General features: G+C 42.5%; 1 protein-coding gene across 1 annotated transcript in view; it reads left to right on the plus strand.

Annotated features, from left to right (window-relative positions):
• The window catches only part of LOC126183981 (uncharacterized), a 259129-nt gene that overhangs the window by 218036 nt on the left and 19805 nt on the right, over positions 1-21288 (plus strand). The window contains exon 2 of the mRNA XM_049926332.1: positions 11988-12188. Coding sequence (XP_049782289.1) covers positions 11988-12188 — 201 coding nt within the window. The remainder of the gene's footprint in view (positions 1-11987; positions 12189-21288) is intronic.

Genomic DNA, 21288 nt, shown 5'->3' on the forward strand with positions numbered 1-21288 from the left:
TGAGTGCGGAACGGAGAATATCGCCCGGCCACGACAAGTGACGCCTAGGGAGCGAACCCTGGCCTGGCGGCGACTGGTGCTGGCTAGTGCCCCAGTGGATCTGTGGCTAATAGGGCCTCAGTTCGACCCTCGGTCCATCAGGCAGCGGCTGGTCTCCTTGGCAAGCGCTCCTATGTGGGTGACGCAACGGAGGCGACTGTATAACAGTTGACGAGTCTATGACTCGCTCCTTTGACGTAGGCCCAGCCTGTACGAACGGCCAGTATTTATTCGCGCCGGAACAGGTTCGTTCCGGTTACGGTATGCCAGGTGCCGTGCGGCGTCGTGCCTCAAGGCTGTGTCAGCGTACTGCCGTAATCGGCCCGCATTTCATCATCGGTCCCATCTGCCTATTCTCTTATCGTTACATTTATTGCTTTCTGAAGCACGTTACGCAAAAAGAATGTCAATTTTTCTGGGGGTTGGGTTGGGTTGTTTGGGGGAAGAGACCAAACAGCGAGGTCATCGGTCTCATCGGATAAGGGAAGGATGGGGAAGGAAGTCGGCCGTGCCCTTTCAAAGGAACCATCCCAGCATTTGTCTGGAGCGATTTAGGGAAATCACGGAAAACCTAAATCAGGATGGCCGGACGCGGGATTGAACCGTCGTCCTCCCGAATGCGAGTCCAGTGTGCTACCACTGCGCCACCTCGCTCGGTTCAATTTTTCTGTTTCGAACTTCATTTCCATTATCCGTGGAAAATAACAGACCACCAAATTGGCGCTATAGTCAAACGTGAAATATGTCAAACCATTCCCATGTATCCAGAATGAGATTTTCACTCTGCAGCGGAGTGTGCGCTGATAGGAAACTACCTGGCAGATTAAAACTGTGTGCCGGACCGAGACTAGAACTCGGGACTTTGCCTTTCGCGGGCAAGTGCTCTACAGTCTGAGCAACCCAAGCACGACTCACGCCCCGTCCTCACAGCATTACTTCTGCTTGGGTAGCTCAGACTGTAGAGCACTTGCCCGCGAAAGGCGAAGGTCCCGAGTTCGATTCTCGGTCCGGCACACAGTTTTAATCTGCCAGGAAATTTTATTCCCATGTTTGTATTTGGGTTTCTGAAGTAGTGGCCTTATAGTAATCCAGCTAAAGTCCTTGCGCAATTTCCTTTTCAAAACCATGTCTACTTCTGTTAAAATATGTTTTTCTGCAGATAACGATCTGTTTTAAAAATCTATTGCATAATAATCGGTACGCATCCAACAGCATGCGCTACCTACTATGTTCCAAAACGCCGCGCATAAAAACGGGATTTTTTCCGGGATTCATGCCTCGGGTTCTATAGGTGACAGAAATGTAGGGTCAAGTGTTTTGGCAAGCCTTCGGGCTAAAGACCATTTTTGTACCAAACAGAAAGAACGACTTACTGTAACCTTCCCATACACTACAGGTTCAAAGTTTAAATATCGCATACTTCCTCCAGCTCAGACAAATGGAGCAAATCGGTTAGTTCTTTTTGCGTTATATGTGGTCTATGGTGTGCCTTAAGGGGCTTATGGAGGCACCATTTAGTTCTTGGGTTGTTCCTGAGAAAACCCGAAAAACATGATTTTTGTGTACCAAAACCTTCCCGCGCGTTCCAAGACGGATGTACACAGAAAACGGTTGAAATGTTTGTAATATGTTGCTAAGACCCCGGCATCGAGCATCCGTGAGAAGTTTCTTGATATCTTTGTACTTTTGGAGGTATGGAGATGCAAAGTTAACGTACTTGTACTCATAAAATACGCACTTAATATCTGATGTGAGATGAAATCTAAACAATAAATAAGCGTAGCAGATTCCTCAGATTTTAATGAAGTATTCGCTAGGTATTTTTCAAGAAGTGCCATCTTCCCGTTTCCAGACATGTTTATCCGGTATCGAAAAACACCCCATAAACTTAGTTTTTGGGTACCAAAACAGAGCCGCGGATTCCGACACGGCTATGCACAGCAAATGGCTGTAATTTTTACGATGTATTCCTAACATCCTGATCTCGAACCACCTTGAATTTTTTTTATATCTTTACTCCGAGTCGAAGAGGTTCAAAGTTACCCTCCTTACACGCGTAAAAAGCGCACGTAAAATTTGGTCTGATGTGTAAAATTAGTTTTGTTTTATTTCAGTTTAATGTAAGTAATCTATCAAAATTTTACTTACCCATGAAGTCCTTTTCATAAGTGTGTCAGGCGCTGCTGTAGTAGGGAACAGAAGGGAATCATCAGAAAAATGATCTTATCGCAGCACCAAACAGGCGAATAGGCTACTGTTTTAAAAGCCTCATCAATGGGAAGAAACGAATGAGATAGTAACAGTGGGAGATAGCAGAAGGGAGACAGTGAGGCCGAACGGCACAATAACCCTTGGTTCGGTGTGGGGCGGCGGTGGGGTGAGTGGACTGCTGTAGCCTGCTGTGGAGTTGTGAACCACTGAGGGCTACAGCGGGACGAAGCCTCTCCGTCGTTTCTAGGTCCCCAGTCCAATACTGAACAATACAATAAGTGTCTAACAGATTCTGCAAGCTAGAAGAGTTTTCATCGCGATAGACAATTCGTACAGTTTAGCATGGAGCGTGCTGCCTTGCGCTAAAAAGACTGAGTCAGCCGCGGATCAAGTTTACGTGCCGGATTAACAGTCGTTAAACTGGTTTGCTTGTCCGACTTCATGTAAGTTTAGTTGGGTCCCGTCAATCGCCTAGACAGATGACGGGCTGTTGTCCCATCTGACATTCGAAACCCAACGTATAAGCGCCTAATAAATCAGAAAACGTTCGGTAACATTTGCACGTATCACAAAAGGATGTTTTTTCATTGTACCGCGTTGCCATAAATTATGCCAGTTCTACCGCTTTTCACAAATGTTTTAGGCTGACAGTTTTTTGCTTTTACGGATTTTCGACGGATGCCTCTACCTTATAGTGGATCAAGGACGTTTTATGGAGCGCGGTACAAATGTATCTCCTTGAAAGTGTATTTTAGTTTAACAGAATCTTCCGTCGGTTCTTGGTAGAACAACATTATAATAATAAATGAAAAGCACCAGTTTGCTTTTGTTCTACAATATTATTTTTATTGCTAACCGGTTTTCGGCTTACAAGGCCTTGTAAGCAGAAAACCGGTTAGCAATAAAAATAATATTGTAGAACAAAAGCAAACTGGTGCTTTTCATTTAGTATTTCAGTTTGATGACCAGACAACTAATGAAATGTCCGACGGTTTTGTACGTCACAGCGCTTGTCAAAAACAACTCACCGTAAGCCATAAATAACAGGAAATGTGAGTAATAGTCTTTCCTCTCTTCTTATAGCTCTGTCAGTCGGTGTAATTAATTGTGTTTGCCGGGAGTGTTACTGATTTTAACTCTACTGATCCTATTATGATTGAGGCAAAACAGTGTGACACTAGTGAAGACCAAGAAAAACGAACCATCGACATTTCATAGTATCAGATGAGAAAATGAAGTATATATTTGCTGATTATTTTCGTTCCATTAATATAGGTAGTGTAATACTAATCGATAGTTAATCACTTATGAAAACAGCACTGGTGAAACAGCGGCAAAAAGGCTGTCGCATGTGGGAGCAGCGGTGCCCTTGTGAAAATCACGCTTGCCGAAGCTCTATTTGTTCACAGTTTTTCCACCTGTGCATTAAAAATTTCGAAAAATAATAATTGCTTTAAAATACAGCAAAATATATATTTGGTACCTGTTCTGCGATTACTGGAACGGATTAGACTTCACTGTAACGTTCAAAAGTATATTATGGAGTACTCCTGTTCTTCTTTTGCCTTCATCCCGTACCTGCACGACGTCGGCATAGTTATCAGCGGATTTAGCTTTGTTAATGTTAGAGTATGTCCAGATACCCTTTTCTTAGTCACCCCCTTTATCTCCAGGAGGGAATTTGTGTACTCCAGCTGTCTGTGTGGAGTGGTTGTTATCCATGAGCAAGTGTGCGAACGCTTTCCAAATTTTTAAGAATCTAGCAACTGAGGCGGGGCGTGGTTAACAGCCCAGTGTTCACCTAGCTGGATGTGGGAAATCACCTAAAGGCCACATCCAGGCTAGCCGGCATACTGGCACTTGTTATTCGACAGACGGAACGGAAGCGGCATGCTAACACGCGGGCTATACGGGTATGTGTATTACGGCAGTACTGCTGATATAATACTCGTATAAACACCACACTTCTTTTAGAAGGTCTATTTAATCGGTGATTACGTAAGCTGGTTTGAAATATTTGTGACTTAAGCAATCTGGTGCAAGAAAGAATATTTCCATTTTTTGTCCAGTTACAGTTGTCTTAAAAATAACATAATAGTAGGTGATTACACGTAATTTATCTTTTCTTTACAAGAGAGCTAACACTCGTATATAGAGTTCTTCAGGAAAAAAAGTATTTTTAGAGATGGTAGTATAGATAAATTCGAATAAAACATTTAATATTACGTGCGACAAATTTTAATGGTTAGAATGTAACCAAAACAATTACTCATAGAAGGTGTTAACCAAAGGCAGATAATTAAGTTAAAAGTTGATTTTCATGAATTCTACCTCCGACTTAAATGCACTTTCGAATGTTCTTGAAAACGCAACGTTTATCTTTTCCGAGAATGTCCTAGCCTGTTTTTACTAGGAAACTACTATATGCCGGCCATCGTGGCCGTGCGGTTCTAGGCGCTACAGTCTGGAGCCGAGCGACCGCTACGGTCGCAGGTTCGAATCCTGCCTCGGGCATGGATGTGTGTGATGTCCTTATGTTAGTTAGGTTTAATTAGTTCAAAGTTCTAGGCGACTGATGACCTCAGAAGCTAAGTCGCATAGTGTTCAGAGCCATTTTGAACCACTACTATTCACTAATAATAATCGGTTCCTTTGTTATAATTACTTCTTCTGTGTATTCTTCACCTTTCAACCGTCCCCACAGGCAATAATCAAAAGGTGTAAGTTTCCGGTACCATGGTGGCCAAAATACATGAGAGTTACTGCCGATTCACCTTCCTGGGAATTTTAGGGATAGACAATGTGTCACTTGAGGACTATAATGTACAGGGGCTCCGTCGTGGTAGAAGATCATACTCATCCTCGTAAGAACCTTTTTCAATAATGCTAGAAGTTCGTTTTAAAGAAAGTATGTATAACGTGGTCCTGTGATACAATGCGGTAACACACCATGTCCGTTTAGTTGATTTTCAGCATACACCACACATCTACCGACGAGCCTTCTTGAAAATGTGTTTACACAAAGACATGTAGCTTTTAATCACACCACCATCGTGGGTTACGAGTATTATTGATATCACTACAACTGGAAGAAGCTTCATCAGTAAACTGTATTACTCGGCGATCTGCAATTAGTCAACAACAAGAGTCCAATAGTCTACTCTCATTTCCTTCTCGAAGGTACTAAATCCGCTGGAAATGAAAAGGATAGAGGCCTTGCACGTGTAAGTACGTAATGCCTGCCATATTGTTGTATGTGGAACTCAGATACGTGTTGAAATTCTGCGTGTGCCTGTTGATGGACTACGTACAGAATTCTTAAAGGATACAGAAGAACTGTCTAAAAAAATGACGATCACAGTTGAAAAATTCAGTTATGTAACCTCAAATATAACTTCACAACTTGAATTTCAAAACAAAAGCGACAGTCGATAAATAAAGCCATAGGAACTGAAGTACCAACACTTGAGATAAGAACTTCTCTCTGTAACCAGCTGTAGTCAATAAACATTCGACGCATGTAATATGAAATGTTTTATTCGAATTAGTCCATACTGTCAACTCCCAAAATATGTACTGTTACTGCTGTACTCGTATTGTGCTACAGGTGAAGCTACACTTTCCGCCAGCTAAGCCCATTAAACTACAAGCCGCGACGGACGCTCGTGCAACAATGATTTGGCGTTTGACGGAGAATTAGAGCGAAAGGGAAAGAGGCGGCAGAGAGAACTGGATTGCGAAACGTTTACGTCTGGTCGTGGTGCGCATCTGTCGTGGCGTAACTCTCTTCCGTCCACCGTACCCGGAACTCCTCAATAGTGCCAATCAGACGCTGATGCTCCAAGATACGTCGCACAATTACGGCCGCTGATGCAGCTGCAGACCGGACCGGAATTTCACTTGAGCCTGTTATAAAACCGTCGACAGTTGGCTGACAGGCGATCATTATCATTTTCTTTCAGGGAGCGAAACCGAGCACGCTTTTACGTGAGTGACAAGTGCTTGTTTGACATCGATCGAGAAGGACAGCTGATTGTCACTAGAAGGTTGCCACCCAGAAACGATCACGGAATCGTCCGATTGATTACTCTATTAACCCTCATGAAACTGATGGCAGTGATCACTGAACGTTGCGAACCCAAATGACATTGCTCCGACTGTTTGTGCTACAATTTCGTCATTAAAGTAATGGCAGTTCGAATGCTGACAGACCTGTTACAACATGTCTGTGTTACCTTTGCAGAACGACTGTTTGCTTAGCGTAGCTTAAGGCATTACGTCATTTCGAAAATACCGTTATTAAAGTCGCATTTGCGCCTAAACCATTTCTCGAAATGGAAGAGGATAATAGAAGAACCGTTCTTTATTTCAGAAAGGGTTGCAGATAATGAATCAAGGTTTTAGACAAATGATGGGTCACAAAGATGTGAGTATTTTGCTGTATGGTTAATAATCGTAATGTTTTATCTGTTTGAAATTTTGGATTAGCTACAATGTTTTATTTTTTTAATAAAATGATGTGCTTCTTTTATCAACATTTGATAACAGTTGAGCCGGCCGCGGTGACCGTGCGGTTCTAGGCGCTTCAGTCCGGAACCGCGGGACTGCTACGACGGTCGCAAGTTCGAATCCTGCCTCGGGCATGGATGTGTGTGATGTCCTTAGGTTAGTTAGGTTTAAATAGTTCTAAGTTCTAGGGGACTGATGACCACAGATGGTAAGTCCCATAGTGCTCAGAGCCATTTGAACCACAACAAGCTCCCTTTCTCTGAACCTTTCCGATGTCTTTAGTCAGTCGTATCTGGTAAGGATCAAGCAGTATTCTAGCAGATGACGGAAAAGCGTACCGTAGGTAGTTCCGTTAGTACATTGGTTGCACCTTCTAAGTGTTTTGCCAATAAAACACAGTCTTTGGTTCTCCTTCTCTACAACATTTCCTATGCGGTGGTTACAATTTAAGTTGTTCCTAATTGTAATCCCTAGGTATTTAGTTGAATCGACAACCTTTAGGTTGTGTTATATATCGTGTAACCGAAATGTGGCGGATTCTTTTTAGCACTTTTTTAGCACATTTTTTTATTGCTTATGATAAATTGTTACTTTTTGCACCATTCAGATATTTTGTCTAAATCATTTTGTCATTTGTGTTGACCTTCCGATGACTTTACGAAATGGTAAACGAGATCCCCTGTCGGTAGCACTCATTACTTCGTGTGCATAAAGGGTCAGTTGTGTTTCACAAGAACTACATTTGCTGAATCGGAGCTCAATGTGTCACTCGATCATTTTCTTCGAGGTGTTCCATAATGTCCTAACACAGTATATGCTCCAAAATCTTACTGCAAATTGATGTCAGTGATATCGGTCTTCCATGTAACTTCTTGTGTACTAGTATGACCTGTGGAACTTTCCATCCTTAAATACAGAGCTTTCGTCAAGCGAATGGTTCATTGTTAAATATGGAGCTGTTTCATCGTCATGATGACATCATGTGAATTTTTATCTACTTTTTAAATAGATATATTTTGCGTTTATTTTGGTGGATTTGGATGTTACGGTGTTCAGTCTCGCTACAGTGATCTTACGGTCACTAATCCCTGCATCTGCCATGCCGTTCTCTGTTTGCTCGAGACTTTGAAAAGAGGTCCAGCATTCTACCACAATCATTGACACTTCATGTGAGCTCCTGAGCTAACTGCTCAAAATAATTTTCGGACAATGCATGGAGTACAATTTCGGAGGATGTTTTATGTCTACCACCGAGTGTAAACATGTATTTTTGCCAATTTACGGAGGATAGATTGAAGTCACCTCCAACTATAAATGCATGACCCGGGAACCTATACGAAATGAGTTTCAGATTTTTCTTGAACCCTCAGCAACTGTATCATGTGAGTCAGGGGGTCGGTAAAAGGAACCAATCATTAATTAATCATGTTTGGTGAGTGTAACCTCTACCGATACTAACTCCTTCAATTTTACTACAATATGAACTACTTTTAACAGCAACATACACAACACCCAGAAATGAACACCGTAGTGTTCTCGGTACAAGCTTCGGCTTTAGCCGAGTACCAGCGCCTGTAATTATTCCTGCTTCAATGCTTTTTATGAGTGCTTGGAGCTCAGGTTCTTCCCCAAAACAGCTACGACAGTTTACAATTACAATACCAATGATTTCCATGTTTTTCCTTCTCCTGTATCGTTTGAGACTGAATCCCTGTTTTTACCCTTCAACATCCCTGCAACCTAGAAAAACCGACTGTTTACTAGGCAATCGGTGAGAAATTATGAGATGTTAGCAGTTGTGTACATCAAATCTACCATACTTTGCATGACTGATTTCTTACGGATTCTCATGTATCTATTGGTTAGGTAAATAAGAAATTGACTTGTCCATGCACAAAGACGAATTTCAAGTCTGTTATTTTTAAAGTTGTACTGCTACGTACTGCATTAGAAATGAAGTCAAATATAAACTTAATAGGCGTAATAATTGTGATTATATGGTTTATTAAAGTGGGAATGTTGTGAGTGTTTGGTTCACGTAGGTAAACTGGAATATTACATTGCCATAAAATTATTGACAAGGGAAACTTATCCTACGTTGGTGAAGGTTTAGAAGGAGTCTTCTCTACACCGTTGAGATGTGAATGTTTGAATCCAGTCATGATCGTACTTCCCTCGAAGATGTTTCACATGAAAGACACGACATAATTTCAGCCGCAAAGGTAAATATTGACGACGGGCAAAATGTGGCTTTGTTAGATGGTTCAAATGGCTCTGAGCACTATGGGACTTAACTGCTACGGTCATCAGTCCCCTAGAACTTAGAACTACTTAAACCTAACTAACCTAAAGACAGCACACAACACCCAGCCATCACGAGGCAGAGAAAATCCCTGACCCCGCCGTGAATCGAACCCGGGAACCCGGGCGTGGGAAGCGAGAACGCTACCGCACGACCACGAGATGCGGGCGGCTTTGTTAGATATGTTACAAAAAGTCCCACAAATACTTCAGACGAAAGAGTGTGGTACACTTTACATTAAAAAAATTGATCAAACTTTGTATAAAAAGGGTGACGTATTTGTTGAACTTTGCCGAAAAGAAATCGTGGAAACGGAGTTCTCAGCAATAATTGGATCGCTACATAATCAATCCAACGAATTTTGTGCACTCCCTCTTTACTGTGGATGATGTGTAAGTTCACAACTACATGTCAGAAACGAAACATCGATCTAAGCAGTGGTGAAAGACAAATAGGATGTAACAGTTTGCGATAAAAAATTGGCAATAGAAAATAATCCGCTTTTCATTGGACAAAGCACATAATTGCAAAAGCGCAAAGTCATGACCTTCCTTCAGTATACAGGGTGGTCCACTGATCGTGACCGGGCCAAATATCTCACGAAATAAGCGTCGAACGAAAAAACTACATGGAGCGAAACTTGTATAGCTTGAAGGGGGAAACCAGATGGCGCTATAGATGGCCCGCTAGATGCGCAGCCATAGGTCAAACGGATATCAACTGCGTTTTTCTTCATAGAAATCCCCACTTTTATTACATATTCGTGTATTACGTAAAGAAATTTGAATGTTTTAGTTGGACCACTTTTTTTCGCTTTGTGATAGATGGCGCTGTAATAGTCACAAACACATGGCTCACAATTTTAGACGAACAGTTGGTAACAGGTAGGTTTTTAAAACTAAAATACAGAACGTGGGTACGTTTGAACATTTTGTTTCGGTTGTTCCAATGTGATACATGTACCTTCGTGAACTTATCATTTCTGAGAACGCATGCGGTTACAGCGTGATTGCCTGTAAACACCACATTAATGCAATAAATGCTCAAACTGATGTCCGTCAACCTCAATGCATTTGGCAATAGGTGTAACGACATTCCTCTCAACACCGAATAGTTTGCCGACCGTAATGTTCGCACATGCATTGACTATGCGGTGACGCATATTGTCAGGCGTTGTCGGTGGATCACGATAGCAAAGATACTTCAACTTTCCCCACAGAAAGAAATCCGGGGACGTCAGATCCGATGAACGTGCGGCCCATGAAATAGTGCATGGACGACCAATCCACCTGTCATGAAATGTGCTATTCAATACCGCTTCAACCGCAAGCGAGCTATGTGCCGGACGTCCATCATGGTGGAAGTACATCGCCATTCTGTCATGGAGTGAAAGTAAAATCGTGAAGTAAAATCGGTAGAACATGACGTAGGAAATCAGCATACATTGCACCATTTAGATTGCCATCAATAAAATGGGGGCCAATTATCCTTCCTCCCATGATGCCGCACCATACATTAACCCGCCAAGGACGCTGATGTTCCACTTGTCGCAGCCATCGCGGATTTTCCGTTGCCCAATAGTGCATATGAGGCCTGTTTACGTTACCGCTGTTGGTGAATGACGCTTCGTCGCTAAATAGAACGCGTGCAAAAAATCTGGTGCATAGAAATATGGTACGGGTGCAATCAATGTTGATGTAGCATATTCTCAACACCGACGTTTTTGAGATTCCCGATTCTCGCTCAATTTCTCAGCTACTGGTGTGTGGATTAGCCGCGATAGCAGCTAAAACACCTACTTGGGCATCATCATTTGTTGCAGGTCGTGGTTGACGTTTCACATGTGGATGAACACTTCCTAATTCCTTAAATAACGTAACTATCCGGCAAACGGTCCGGACACTTGGGTGATGTCGTCCAAGGTACCGAGCAGCATACATAGCTCACGCCCGTTGGGCATTTTGATCACAATAGCCATACGTCAACACGATATCGATCTTTTCCGTAATTGGTAAACAGTCCATTTTAACACGGGTAATGCCGCGCTGGCTTTCCGAGCGGTCTCGGGCGCTGCAGTCATGGACTGTGCGGCTGGTCCCGGCGGAGGTTCGAGTCCTCCCTCGGGAATGGGTGTGTGTGTTTGCCCTTAGAATAATTTAGGTCAGGTAGTGTGTAAGCTTAGGGACTGATGACCTTAGCAGTTGAGTCCCATAAGATTTCAAAAAAAACACGGGTAATGTATTACGAAGCAAATACCGTCCGCACTGGCGGAATGTTACGTGGTATCACGTACTTATACGTTTGTGACTATTACATCGCCATCCATCACGTACTTATACGTTTGTGACTATTACATCGCCATCTATCACAAAGCGAAAAAAGTCTTCCAACTAAAACATTCGTATTTCTTTACGTACTACACGAATACGTAATAAAAAATCGGGGTTCCTATTTTAATAAACGCAGTTGATATCCGTTTGACCTAGGGCAGCGCCGTCTGGCGGGCCAACCATAGCGCCATCTGGTTTCCCCCTTCAAGCTAGATGAGTTTCGTTCTTTTAGTTTTTTCGTTTGATGCTTATTTCGTGAGATATTTGGACCGGTCACTATTAATGGACCAGTATACCGAGCGAGGTGGCGCATGTTTAAGATGATGTACTTGCATACGCGAGGATGGCGGTTCGATCAACCGTGCGATTACGAAGATTAAATTACACTTTGTATTTCCTGCCTCAGTCCATGCCCGTGCACTCTCTCTAATGATCTCGTCGCCAACGAGACGTTAAACCCTGACTTTCATTTCTCCTTCTTACAACAGAAGACGAGTAGGTATCGCGCGATCTGCTAACTTCCCTTCTCGATAATGTTACACGTCGCGCTCGCAATGCTCGAAGTAATACATATTTTCAGTAATTCTTGTTCGCAGACGAAGCGGCAGATCTTCCGGGAGCAGGTGCTGCCGCACACCGGTGGCAAGATTCCGTCGGGGGCGTTCCGGGCCGACCGGCTGGTGTTGAACAGGCTCAACAAGGAGGGCATCGCCGTGCCAGACGGCATCTTGCTGGACGCCCGCAAGCGCCATAAGGACCCCTCGCAGCGCGGAGGCTCCGACCTGGAGGCCGCCGTCGTGAGTACACTTGAAACGTCACCTTTGAAAAATTTATACACGACTGTGCTTAAACTGACACACAATATTTTTTAGCGCAACGCAATCTGACTTTCAGAAATCCCTGCAAAGGAATGGCTCTGACTAACATTAACCTATACCTTTCACAAATCACTTACCTCACAAAAATCTTCGTTACTCAAGCTACAGCAAAACAGCGAGCGCCACTACTGCCAGCTAAATAACAGATTCAAACTACGGAAGGCACTAACTACTAGTAGGCATAGTTAGCAAATGAAAGATTTTAATAGAGAACAAACAATGTATTTACCTTAATAGTCATAATATATATAGCAGTTCATGACATCCATTCTGTACTCAAAAATCCGCCATCTCATTTCCCCACATCCACCACTGCTGGCGGCTCACCTCCAACTGCGCAATGCTACGCACTGTTCACATCCAGCTGCCGCTGCCCAACACTACAATGGCAGACAACAATGCAAACTAGCCACAAACTGCACACAGCACAGCCAGGGATTTTCATACAGAGAGCGATACGTGGCGGCGGCGTTACCAATATAAGAACCTAAACAGCCTACTTACACACTTCGCTCCCTTCAAAGTCGCACACCTGTGTTGCTACCATTATTCTGCCATCGTTATCGTCATCTGTATATTCGCAGTATCGTATTTCACAACACGTTTATGAGGAGAGCTTATAAATAAAAAGATCAACCTAACAAGAATTATTGAACCATATGAAAAAAAAACGTAAATTAGTTACAAACTACGGCGTGCACACACTTTATTCAACATGTAAACATCACTACAGATATTTGCATTTAGGTTAGGACATATTCGATATGCTTGCCATCATTGGCGATGATGTAGCGCAGACGAATAGCGAAATTCTGCATGACCCGCTGAAATGTCGGAACATCGATCCTATCGATGACGTCGTGAGTGGTTGTTTTCAGATCAGCAATGGGTTTTGGGTTATTGCTGTACTCCTCCTTAGTACAGGCCCACAAAAAGGAGTCGCATGTGTTCAGCTCCGGAGAATATGGCGACCAATCGAGGCCCTTGCCAGTGGGCTCTGGGTACCCCAGATTCAGAATGCGGTTCACAAAGTGCTCCTGCAGGAGATGAAACACACTCCTGGTTCGATGGGCTCGAGCTCTGTGTTGCATGAACCACATCTTGTCGAAGTCCGGGTCACTTGGGACAATGTGGATAAAATCATCTAAAGCCTTCACGTACCGTTCTGTAGTCTACATCTACGCGATTACTCTGCTATTTACACTAAATTGCCTGGCAGAGGGTTCAGTGAACCACCTTCAAGCTGTCTCTCTACCTTTCCGCTCTGGAACGGTGCGGAAAAACGAACACTAAAATTTTTCTGTGCGAGCTCTGATTCCTCTTATTTTATCGTGATTATCTTTTAGATTATATTAGATTAGATTTACTTTCATTCCAATTGATCCGCAGTGAGGAGGTCCTCCAGGATGTGGAACATGTCAGAAAAAGAACAATACATGACAAAAATTTACAACTAAAACAAATAAGCTAATGTACCATTCCACAGGTCCCAAGTGGAATGATCGTCATTTTTTAATGAACACTAAGAGTCATTTTACAAATACTAATGCACTGAATTTAAAATAAAAAAGTTTTATATTTATTTATAAAGTAATAAACATGTAATACAACTACTGTAATACTTATTTATAATGAACACACTACTGCACTGAAATGGTGCACACACACACACACACACACACACACACACACACAAATTTTCAATGAACACATTACTGCACTGAAATTGTGCAGAATTTATGTTGTACTTATATACAAATCAGTTGGTTTTACTAAGTAATTCATCAATGGAGTAGAAGGAGTTGGCCACCAATAAATCCATTAGGCTTCTCTTAAACTGAATTTCATTGGTTGTTAAGCTTTTTATGGCTGCTGGCAAGTTATTGAAAATGTGTGTTCCTGAATAATGCACACCATTTTGTACAAGACTAAGTGACTTTAAATCCTTGTGAAGATTATTCTTATTTCTAGTATTGATTCCATGAATTGAGCTGTTGGTTTGAAAAAGTGATATATTTTTAATGACAAATTTCATTAAGGAATAAATATATTGGGAAGCTGTAGTTAGTATCGCTAGTTCCCTAAACAGGCTTCTGCAGGATGTTCTTGAGTTCACACCACATATAATTCTTACTGCACGTTTTTGTGTCCGGAAAACTTTAGCTTGGCTTGATGAATCACCCCAAAAAATAATCCCATATGACATTATGGAATGAAAGTAAGCATAGTATGCCAGCTTTTTCATTTTTATATCCCCTATGTCCGACAAAATTCGCATTGCAAACAGAGATTTGTTAAGACGTTTCAGCAGTTCTGTGGTGTGCTCCTCCCAGTTGAATTTATTATCAAGCTGTAATCCCAAGAATTTAACACTGTCCACTTCTTCTATCTTCTTGCCATCGTATGTTAGACATATACTCCTGGGACACCCCTTACAAATTCTGAACTGCATGTAGTGTGTTTTTTCAAAGTTTAGTGACAAAGAATTGGCTAGGAACCAGTGATTAATGTCCACAAATATTTTATTGGCTGATCTTTCTAAGACTACATTTGATTTGCTATTTATTGCAATGTTTGTATCATCGGCAAACAAAACACACTTGGCATCTGGTAATGTTACTGATGAAAGGTCATTGATATACACAAGAAAAAGTAAGGGCCCCAAAATGGAACCTTGTGGGACCCCACATGTAATTAGTTCCCAGTTGGATGATGCCTTATAACTTGATACATGTCTCTTTCCTAATAACACCCTTTGTTTCCTGCCAGAGATATAAGATTTGAACCATTTTGCAGCATTTCCTGTTACACTATAATATTCTAGTTTACTTAAAAGGATATTGTGATTTACACAGTCAAATGCCTTTAACAGATCACAAAATATACCAGTTGCCTGCAATTTTTTGTCTAATGAATTAAGCACATTTTCACTGTAAGTGTAAATAGCCTTCTCAATATCAGAACCTTTTAGAAATCCAAACTGTGACTTTGACAGTTTGTTATTCGAGATAAGATGGTTATAAAGACGACTGTACATTACTTTTTCGAAAATTTTTGAGAATGCTGGCAACAGTGAAATTGGACGGAAATTTGATGCTATTTTTTTATCCCCTTCTTAAACAGTGGCTTAACTTCAGCATATTTCAGCCATTCGGGAAATATTCCACTGATAAACGACTGGTTACACAGATAGCTTAATATGTTACTTAGCTCAGAATCACATTCTTTAATTAACTTTGTTGATATTTCATCATACCCACTAGATGTTTTTGATTTTAAAGATTTTATGATGGACATTATTTCTGTTGGGGTAGTGAGGGTCAAATTCATATTATGGAAGTTACTTGAAATGTCTGGTCTATGGTAATCCATAGCAGCATCTACCGAACCTGACAACCCCATCTTTTCAGTAACAGTTATAAAATGTTTGTTAAAAAGTTCTGCAACACCATACACATCTGTCACCAATGTATCATTTATTCTTAATGCTATTTGTTCCTCTTCATGTCTGGTTCTACCGGTCTCCTCCTTCACTATATCCCATATTGTCTTTATTTTGTTATCTGATATGACTATCTTTTCCTTGTAATATATTTGCTTTGACATCCGTATTACAGTCTTTAATATTTTGCAGTATTTCTTATAATGTGCTATAGCATCAACATTGGAAATGTTTCGGATGACAGATACAGTTTTCTTTTTGTTTTACAAGATACCCCTATTCCTCGAGTAATCCATGGCTTCTTTTCTGACTTTGCTCTAACCTTGGTAAGTTTTGGGGGAAAGCAGTGTTCGAATAAGGTAAGCACTTTATTAGCAAAAATGTTATATTTTTCATTCATGCCATGAGCACTGTAAACATCAGTCCATTGAATGTCTCTGTGGAGTGTCCAAAATAATCAATTTTTAGCTGACAGATTACCCTCTTGAGCTCAAATTTAACCTCCTTATGGAGGTGGGTGCCGACAGAATGTTTTCGCAATCGAAGAAGAAAAAGCCGGCCGGGGTGGCCGAGCAGTTCTAGGCGCTACAGTCTGGAACCGCGCGACCGCTACGGTCGCAGGTTCGAATCCTGCCTCGGGCATGGATGTGTGTGATGTCCTTAGGATAGTTAGGTTTAAGTAGTTCTAAGTTCTAGTGGACTGATGACCTCACAAGTTAAGTCCCATAGTGCTCAGAGCCATTTGATCCATTTTGAAGGAGAAAACTGGTGATTGAAATCACTGTGCCGTCAAGGTATTTTTCTTTTTTGGGCCTTTGTCCCACGTCAGCGCGATATCGGCCGTGGTATTACGGATTTGGCAGTGTTAGTTTCAGACGGTGGCTGGATGCCCTTCCTGCCGCCACTCCTCCCCCCCCCCCCCCCCCCCGCACCCGCCCGCGACGTAAGAAGTGTAAGCTGACTGTGTCTAGTGTAAGCCATGAAATGGTGCGAACATGTTCTGATCAGATGTCTGTGAGTCGTGTAACTGAGGCGGAGCGTGGGGACCAGCCCAGTATTCACCTAGCGGGATGTGGAAAACCGCCTAAAAACCGCATCCAGGCTTGCCAGCAACCCGGCCCTCGTCGTTAATCCGCCGGGCGTCACATTAGCGCTCTCGGCTACCCTGGCGGGTCAAGAATGATTAGAACATACATAAATTGGTAGTATGACGTAAACGGAATGAGATTTTCACTCTGCAGTGGAGTGTGCACTGATATGAAACTTCCTGACAGATTAAAACTGTGTGCTGGACCGAGAATTGAACTCGGGAACTTCGCCTTTCGCGGGCAAGTGCTCTACCATCTGAGCCACCCGAGCACTCCGTGCCATTAAGGAATACCGCACCGATTATTCCTTGACTGGACATCGCATACAGTCACCTGCTTAGGGTGAAGACACTTCTGGACGGCGAAACACTGATTCTCAGTCCCTTGAATGCGCCAGTTTTGATTACTGACGAATCCGTCCAAATGAAAGTGGACTGCGTCGTTAAACCAAACCATACCACACATAATAATTCCCATCATGCCCCACGGCCATACGTGCAGTTTGAATGTCCTTAACTCAAACCGTCCAGAAGTTGCGACGATTTTATTTCATATAGTTCAATAATTGTCACCCTGTACGTTAGAAAATGCATTTGAGTTGGTATTTCTTTCTGTAACTATAAGGGGCGATCAAAGAATTCCCATCTGAGGGCGTGGTAGCAGCGCATATGCAACTTTGCACGAATCCGATGCGGGTACACGGGGTGTGTCTGCTAAGAGCCTTCAGGCACATTTTCTCTGGTGTTTCGGCGTATGTTTGCAGTTTCGTTTGTGCGACCTGTATCTAGAGTCAGCCCAAACAAATTCTGCTCATCACGCCTTGGTTTGGGCTGGTCCCAGCTACACATTACAAAAACGAAACTGAAAATATCTTCCAGAACACCACAGAAAATGTGCCTGACAACCAATAGAAGAGAAACCCTGTATAAGGTTGGCAGGTAGGCAAGATGTTACTGTGCTATTCATGCCTTTGCGACGTGTGAGCGGTAAATGCAGAAATGTGAACTATGGCGAAGTTATTACCAAATGCGTCCAAACAGGCCCAACACACGGTTATTCTTTTCTTGCTTGCCAAAGTACAAACACCGGTAGACAACCATCGGAAACTGAAGTACGTGTGTAGGACAGCATGTCTGTCGAAACCTACGCAAAGTTTCGTGCAGGTCGCAGTACGACACGAAACTCCAGTCGACCTGTGCGGCCAGCCTATCGTATTTCACGGACTGTAAGACGCACTTTTTTCTTCGAAAAATTGTCGTAATATCGAAGTGCATCTTATACTCGAAATAATATAAGAATCTTCTGCGTATGATTAAAAATTCCTGCCAGTCTTAAAAATGGCCATATATTCGATACCGCGAGAAACTTATCTCTGTGTTGCAACATTTGATTCACTGGCAGCACCGGTGCACTGATGTGACGAATGTAAGTTGCGGGATTCTCAAGTTTGCTAACAATGTCTCCCTTCCACCCCAGCATCACAAACCCAGAACACTGTCTAGCCTATGATGGCTCATTACAGTCTACGCTGCTAGTGAACTAGAATTGTAAGTGATTTGTGTTATCGGTACTAGTACAATGTTTTCGTTAGTAGCTACTTACGTAGTGGAAAAATGTAAAAGGTATTCATAAGATGCAGGCTATAGATTGAAAGTAATAGCACATGCAGAAGATCATGGAAATACAGCAGCTGAGCGGCATTTCGGCCATCCCTTCACCAACACAAAAGAAAATTGCGATTGGCGTACTAGAAAAGAAGAACTAAAAAAATTAGGAAGATTAAATGTGCAAAAGACGGAATGAATGCAAAATGGCCAAAACTAGAAGATGACATAGTGAAATGAATTGAGGGACACCATTTAAATGGCACTGGAATTCATCAAAATGATTCAAATACATGCTCGTAAGCTAGCTATACAGTAGAACTTAATAGACGTACAGGGTGGAGTTGGTTGTTACTACAGGTTTATGAAGGGCCATGGACTTCGCATGCGAACCGAAACCACAATATCTCAAAAAATGCCACAAGAGCATGAAGAGAAAATACACTATGTGATCAAAAGTATCCGGACACTTCTGAAAACATATGTTTTTCATATAGGTGCATTGTGCTGCCACCTACTGCCGGGTATTCGATATTAACGACCTCAGTAGTAATTAGACGTCATGACAGGGCAGAACTGGGCGCTCCGCGAAACTCGCGGACTTCGAACTTCATCAAGCGATTGGCTGTCACATGTGTCATACATCTGTATGCGAGATTTCCACACTCCTAAACATACCAAGATCCACTGTTTCCGATGTGATAGTGAAGTGGAAACGTGAACGGACACGCACAACACAAAAGCGTACAGGCCGACCTCGTCTGTTGACCGACAGAGACCGCCGACGGTTGACGAGGGTCGTAATGTGTAACAGGCAGACATCAATCCAGACCATCATACAGGAATTCCATACTGCATCAGAATTTACTGCAAGTACTATGATAGTTAGGTGGGAGGTGAGAAAACTAGGATTTCATGGTAGAGCGGCTGCTCACAAGCCGCACATAATGCCAGTAAATGCCAAACGACGCCTCGCTTGGTGTAAGGAGCGTAAACATTGGACGATTGAACATTGGGAAAACGTTGTGTGGACTGATGAATCACGGTACACAATGTTGCAATCTGATGGCAGGGTGTCGGTATGACGAATGTCCGGTGAACGTCATCTGCCAGCGTTCATTGATAGTGACCGGGCCAAATATCTCACTAAATAAGCATCAAACGAAAAAACTACAAGGAAAGAAACTCGTCTAGCTTGAAGGGGGAAACCAGATGGCGCGATGGTTCGCCCGCTAGATGGCGCCGCCATAGGTCAAACGGATATCAACTACGTTTTTTTTAAAATAGGAATCCACATTTTTTATTAAATATTCCTGTAGTACGTATAGAAATATGAATGTTTTAGTTGGACCACTTTCTTCGCTTTGTGATAGATGGCGCTGTAATAGTCACAAACGTATTAGTATGTGGTAGCACGTAACATTCAGTCAGAGCGGAGGTTTTGGTTCGTGTTAAAATGGACCGTTTACAAATTGCGAAAAAGGTCGATATCGTGTTGATGTATGGCTATTGTGATAAATATGCTCAAGGGGCGTGTGCTATGTATGCTGCTCGGTATCCTGGACGACATCATTCAAGTGTCCGGGCCGTTCGTCGGATAGTTACGTTATTTAAGGAATCACGAAGTGTTCAGCCACATGTGAAACGTCAACCATGACCTGCAACAAATGAGGATGCCCAAGTAGGTGTTTTAGCTGCTGTCGCAGCTAATCCGCAAATCAGTAGCAGGCAAATTTCGCGAGATTCGATAATCTCAAGAACGTCGGTGTTGAGAATGCTACATCAACATAGATTGCACCCGTACCGTATTTCAATTCACCAGGAATTGCATGGCGACGACTTTGAACGTCCTGTACAGTTCTGCCACTGGGCACAAGAGAAAGTACAGGACGAAGACAGATTTTTTGCACGCGTTCTATTTAATGACGAAGCGTCATTCACCAACAGCAGCAACGTGAACCGGCATAATATGTACTATTGGGCAACGGAAAATCCACGATGGCTCGACAAGTGAAACATTAGTGACCTTGGCGGGTTAATGTATGATGCGGCATTATGGGCAGAAGGATAATTGGCCCCCATTTTATCGATGGCAATCTAAATGGTGCAGTGTATGCTGATTTCCTACGTAGTGTTCTACCGATGTTACTACAAGATGTTTCACTGGATGATAGAATGGCGATGTAGTTCCAACACGATGGATGTCCGGTACTAAATAGCATATTTCATCACAGGTGGATTGGTCGTCGAAGCACCATACCATGGCTCGCACATTCACCGGATCTGACGTTCCCGGATTTCTTTCTGTGGGGAAAGTTGAAGAATCTTTGCTATCGTGATCCACCGACAACGCCTGACATCATGCGTCACCGCATTGTCAATGCATGTGCGAACATTACGGTAGGCGAACTACTCGCTGTTGAGAGGACTGTCGTTACACGTACTGCCAAATGCATTGAGGTTGACGGACATCATTTTGAGCATTTATTGCATTAATGTGGTATTTACAGGTATTCACGCTGTAACAGCATGCGTTCTCAGAAATGATAAGATCACAAAGGTACATGTATCACATTGGAACAACCGTAATAAAATGTTCAAACGTACCTACGTTCTGTGCTTTAATTTATAAAACCTACCTGTTACCAACTGTCCGTCTAAAATTGTGAGTCATGTGTATGTGACTATTGCGCGCCATCTACCACAAAACGAAAAAAGTGGTCCAACTAAAACATTCAAATTTCTTTACGTCTTACACGAATAGGTAATTAAAAACTGGGAGTTCCTATTTAAAAAAAAAAAAAAAAACGCAGTTGATATCTGTTTGACCTATGGCAGCGCCATCTAGCGGGCCAACCATATCGCGATCTGGTTATCCCTTATAG

This window comes from Schistocerca cancellata, chromosome 4, assembly GCF_023864275.1.
Source record: "Schistocerca cancellata isolate TAMUIC-IGC-003103 chromosome 4, iqSchCanc2.1, whole genome shotgun sequence".
Lineage (NCBI taxonomy): Eukaryota > Metazoa > Arthropoda > Insecta > Orthoptera > Acrididae > Schistocerca > Schistocerca cancellata.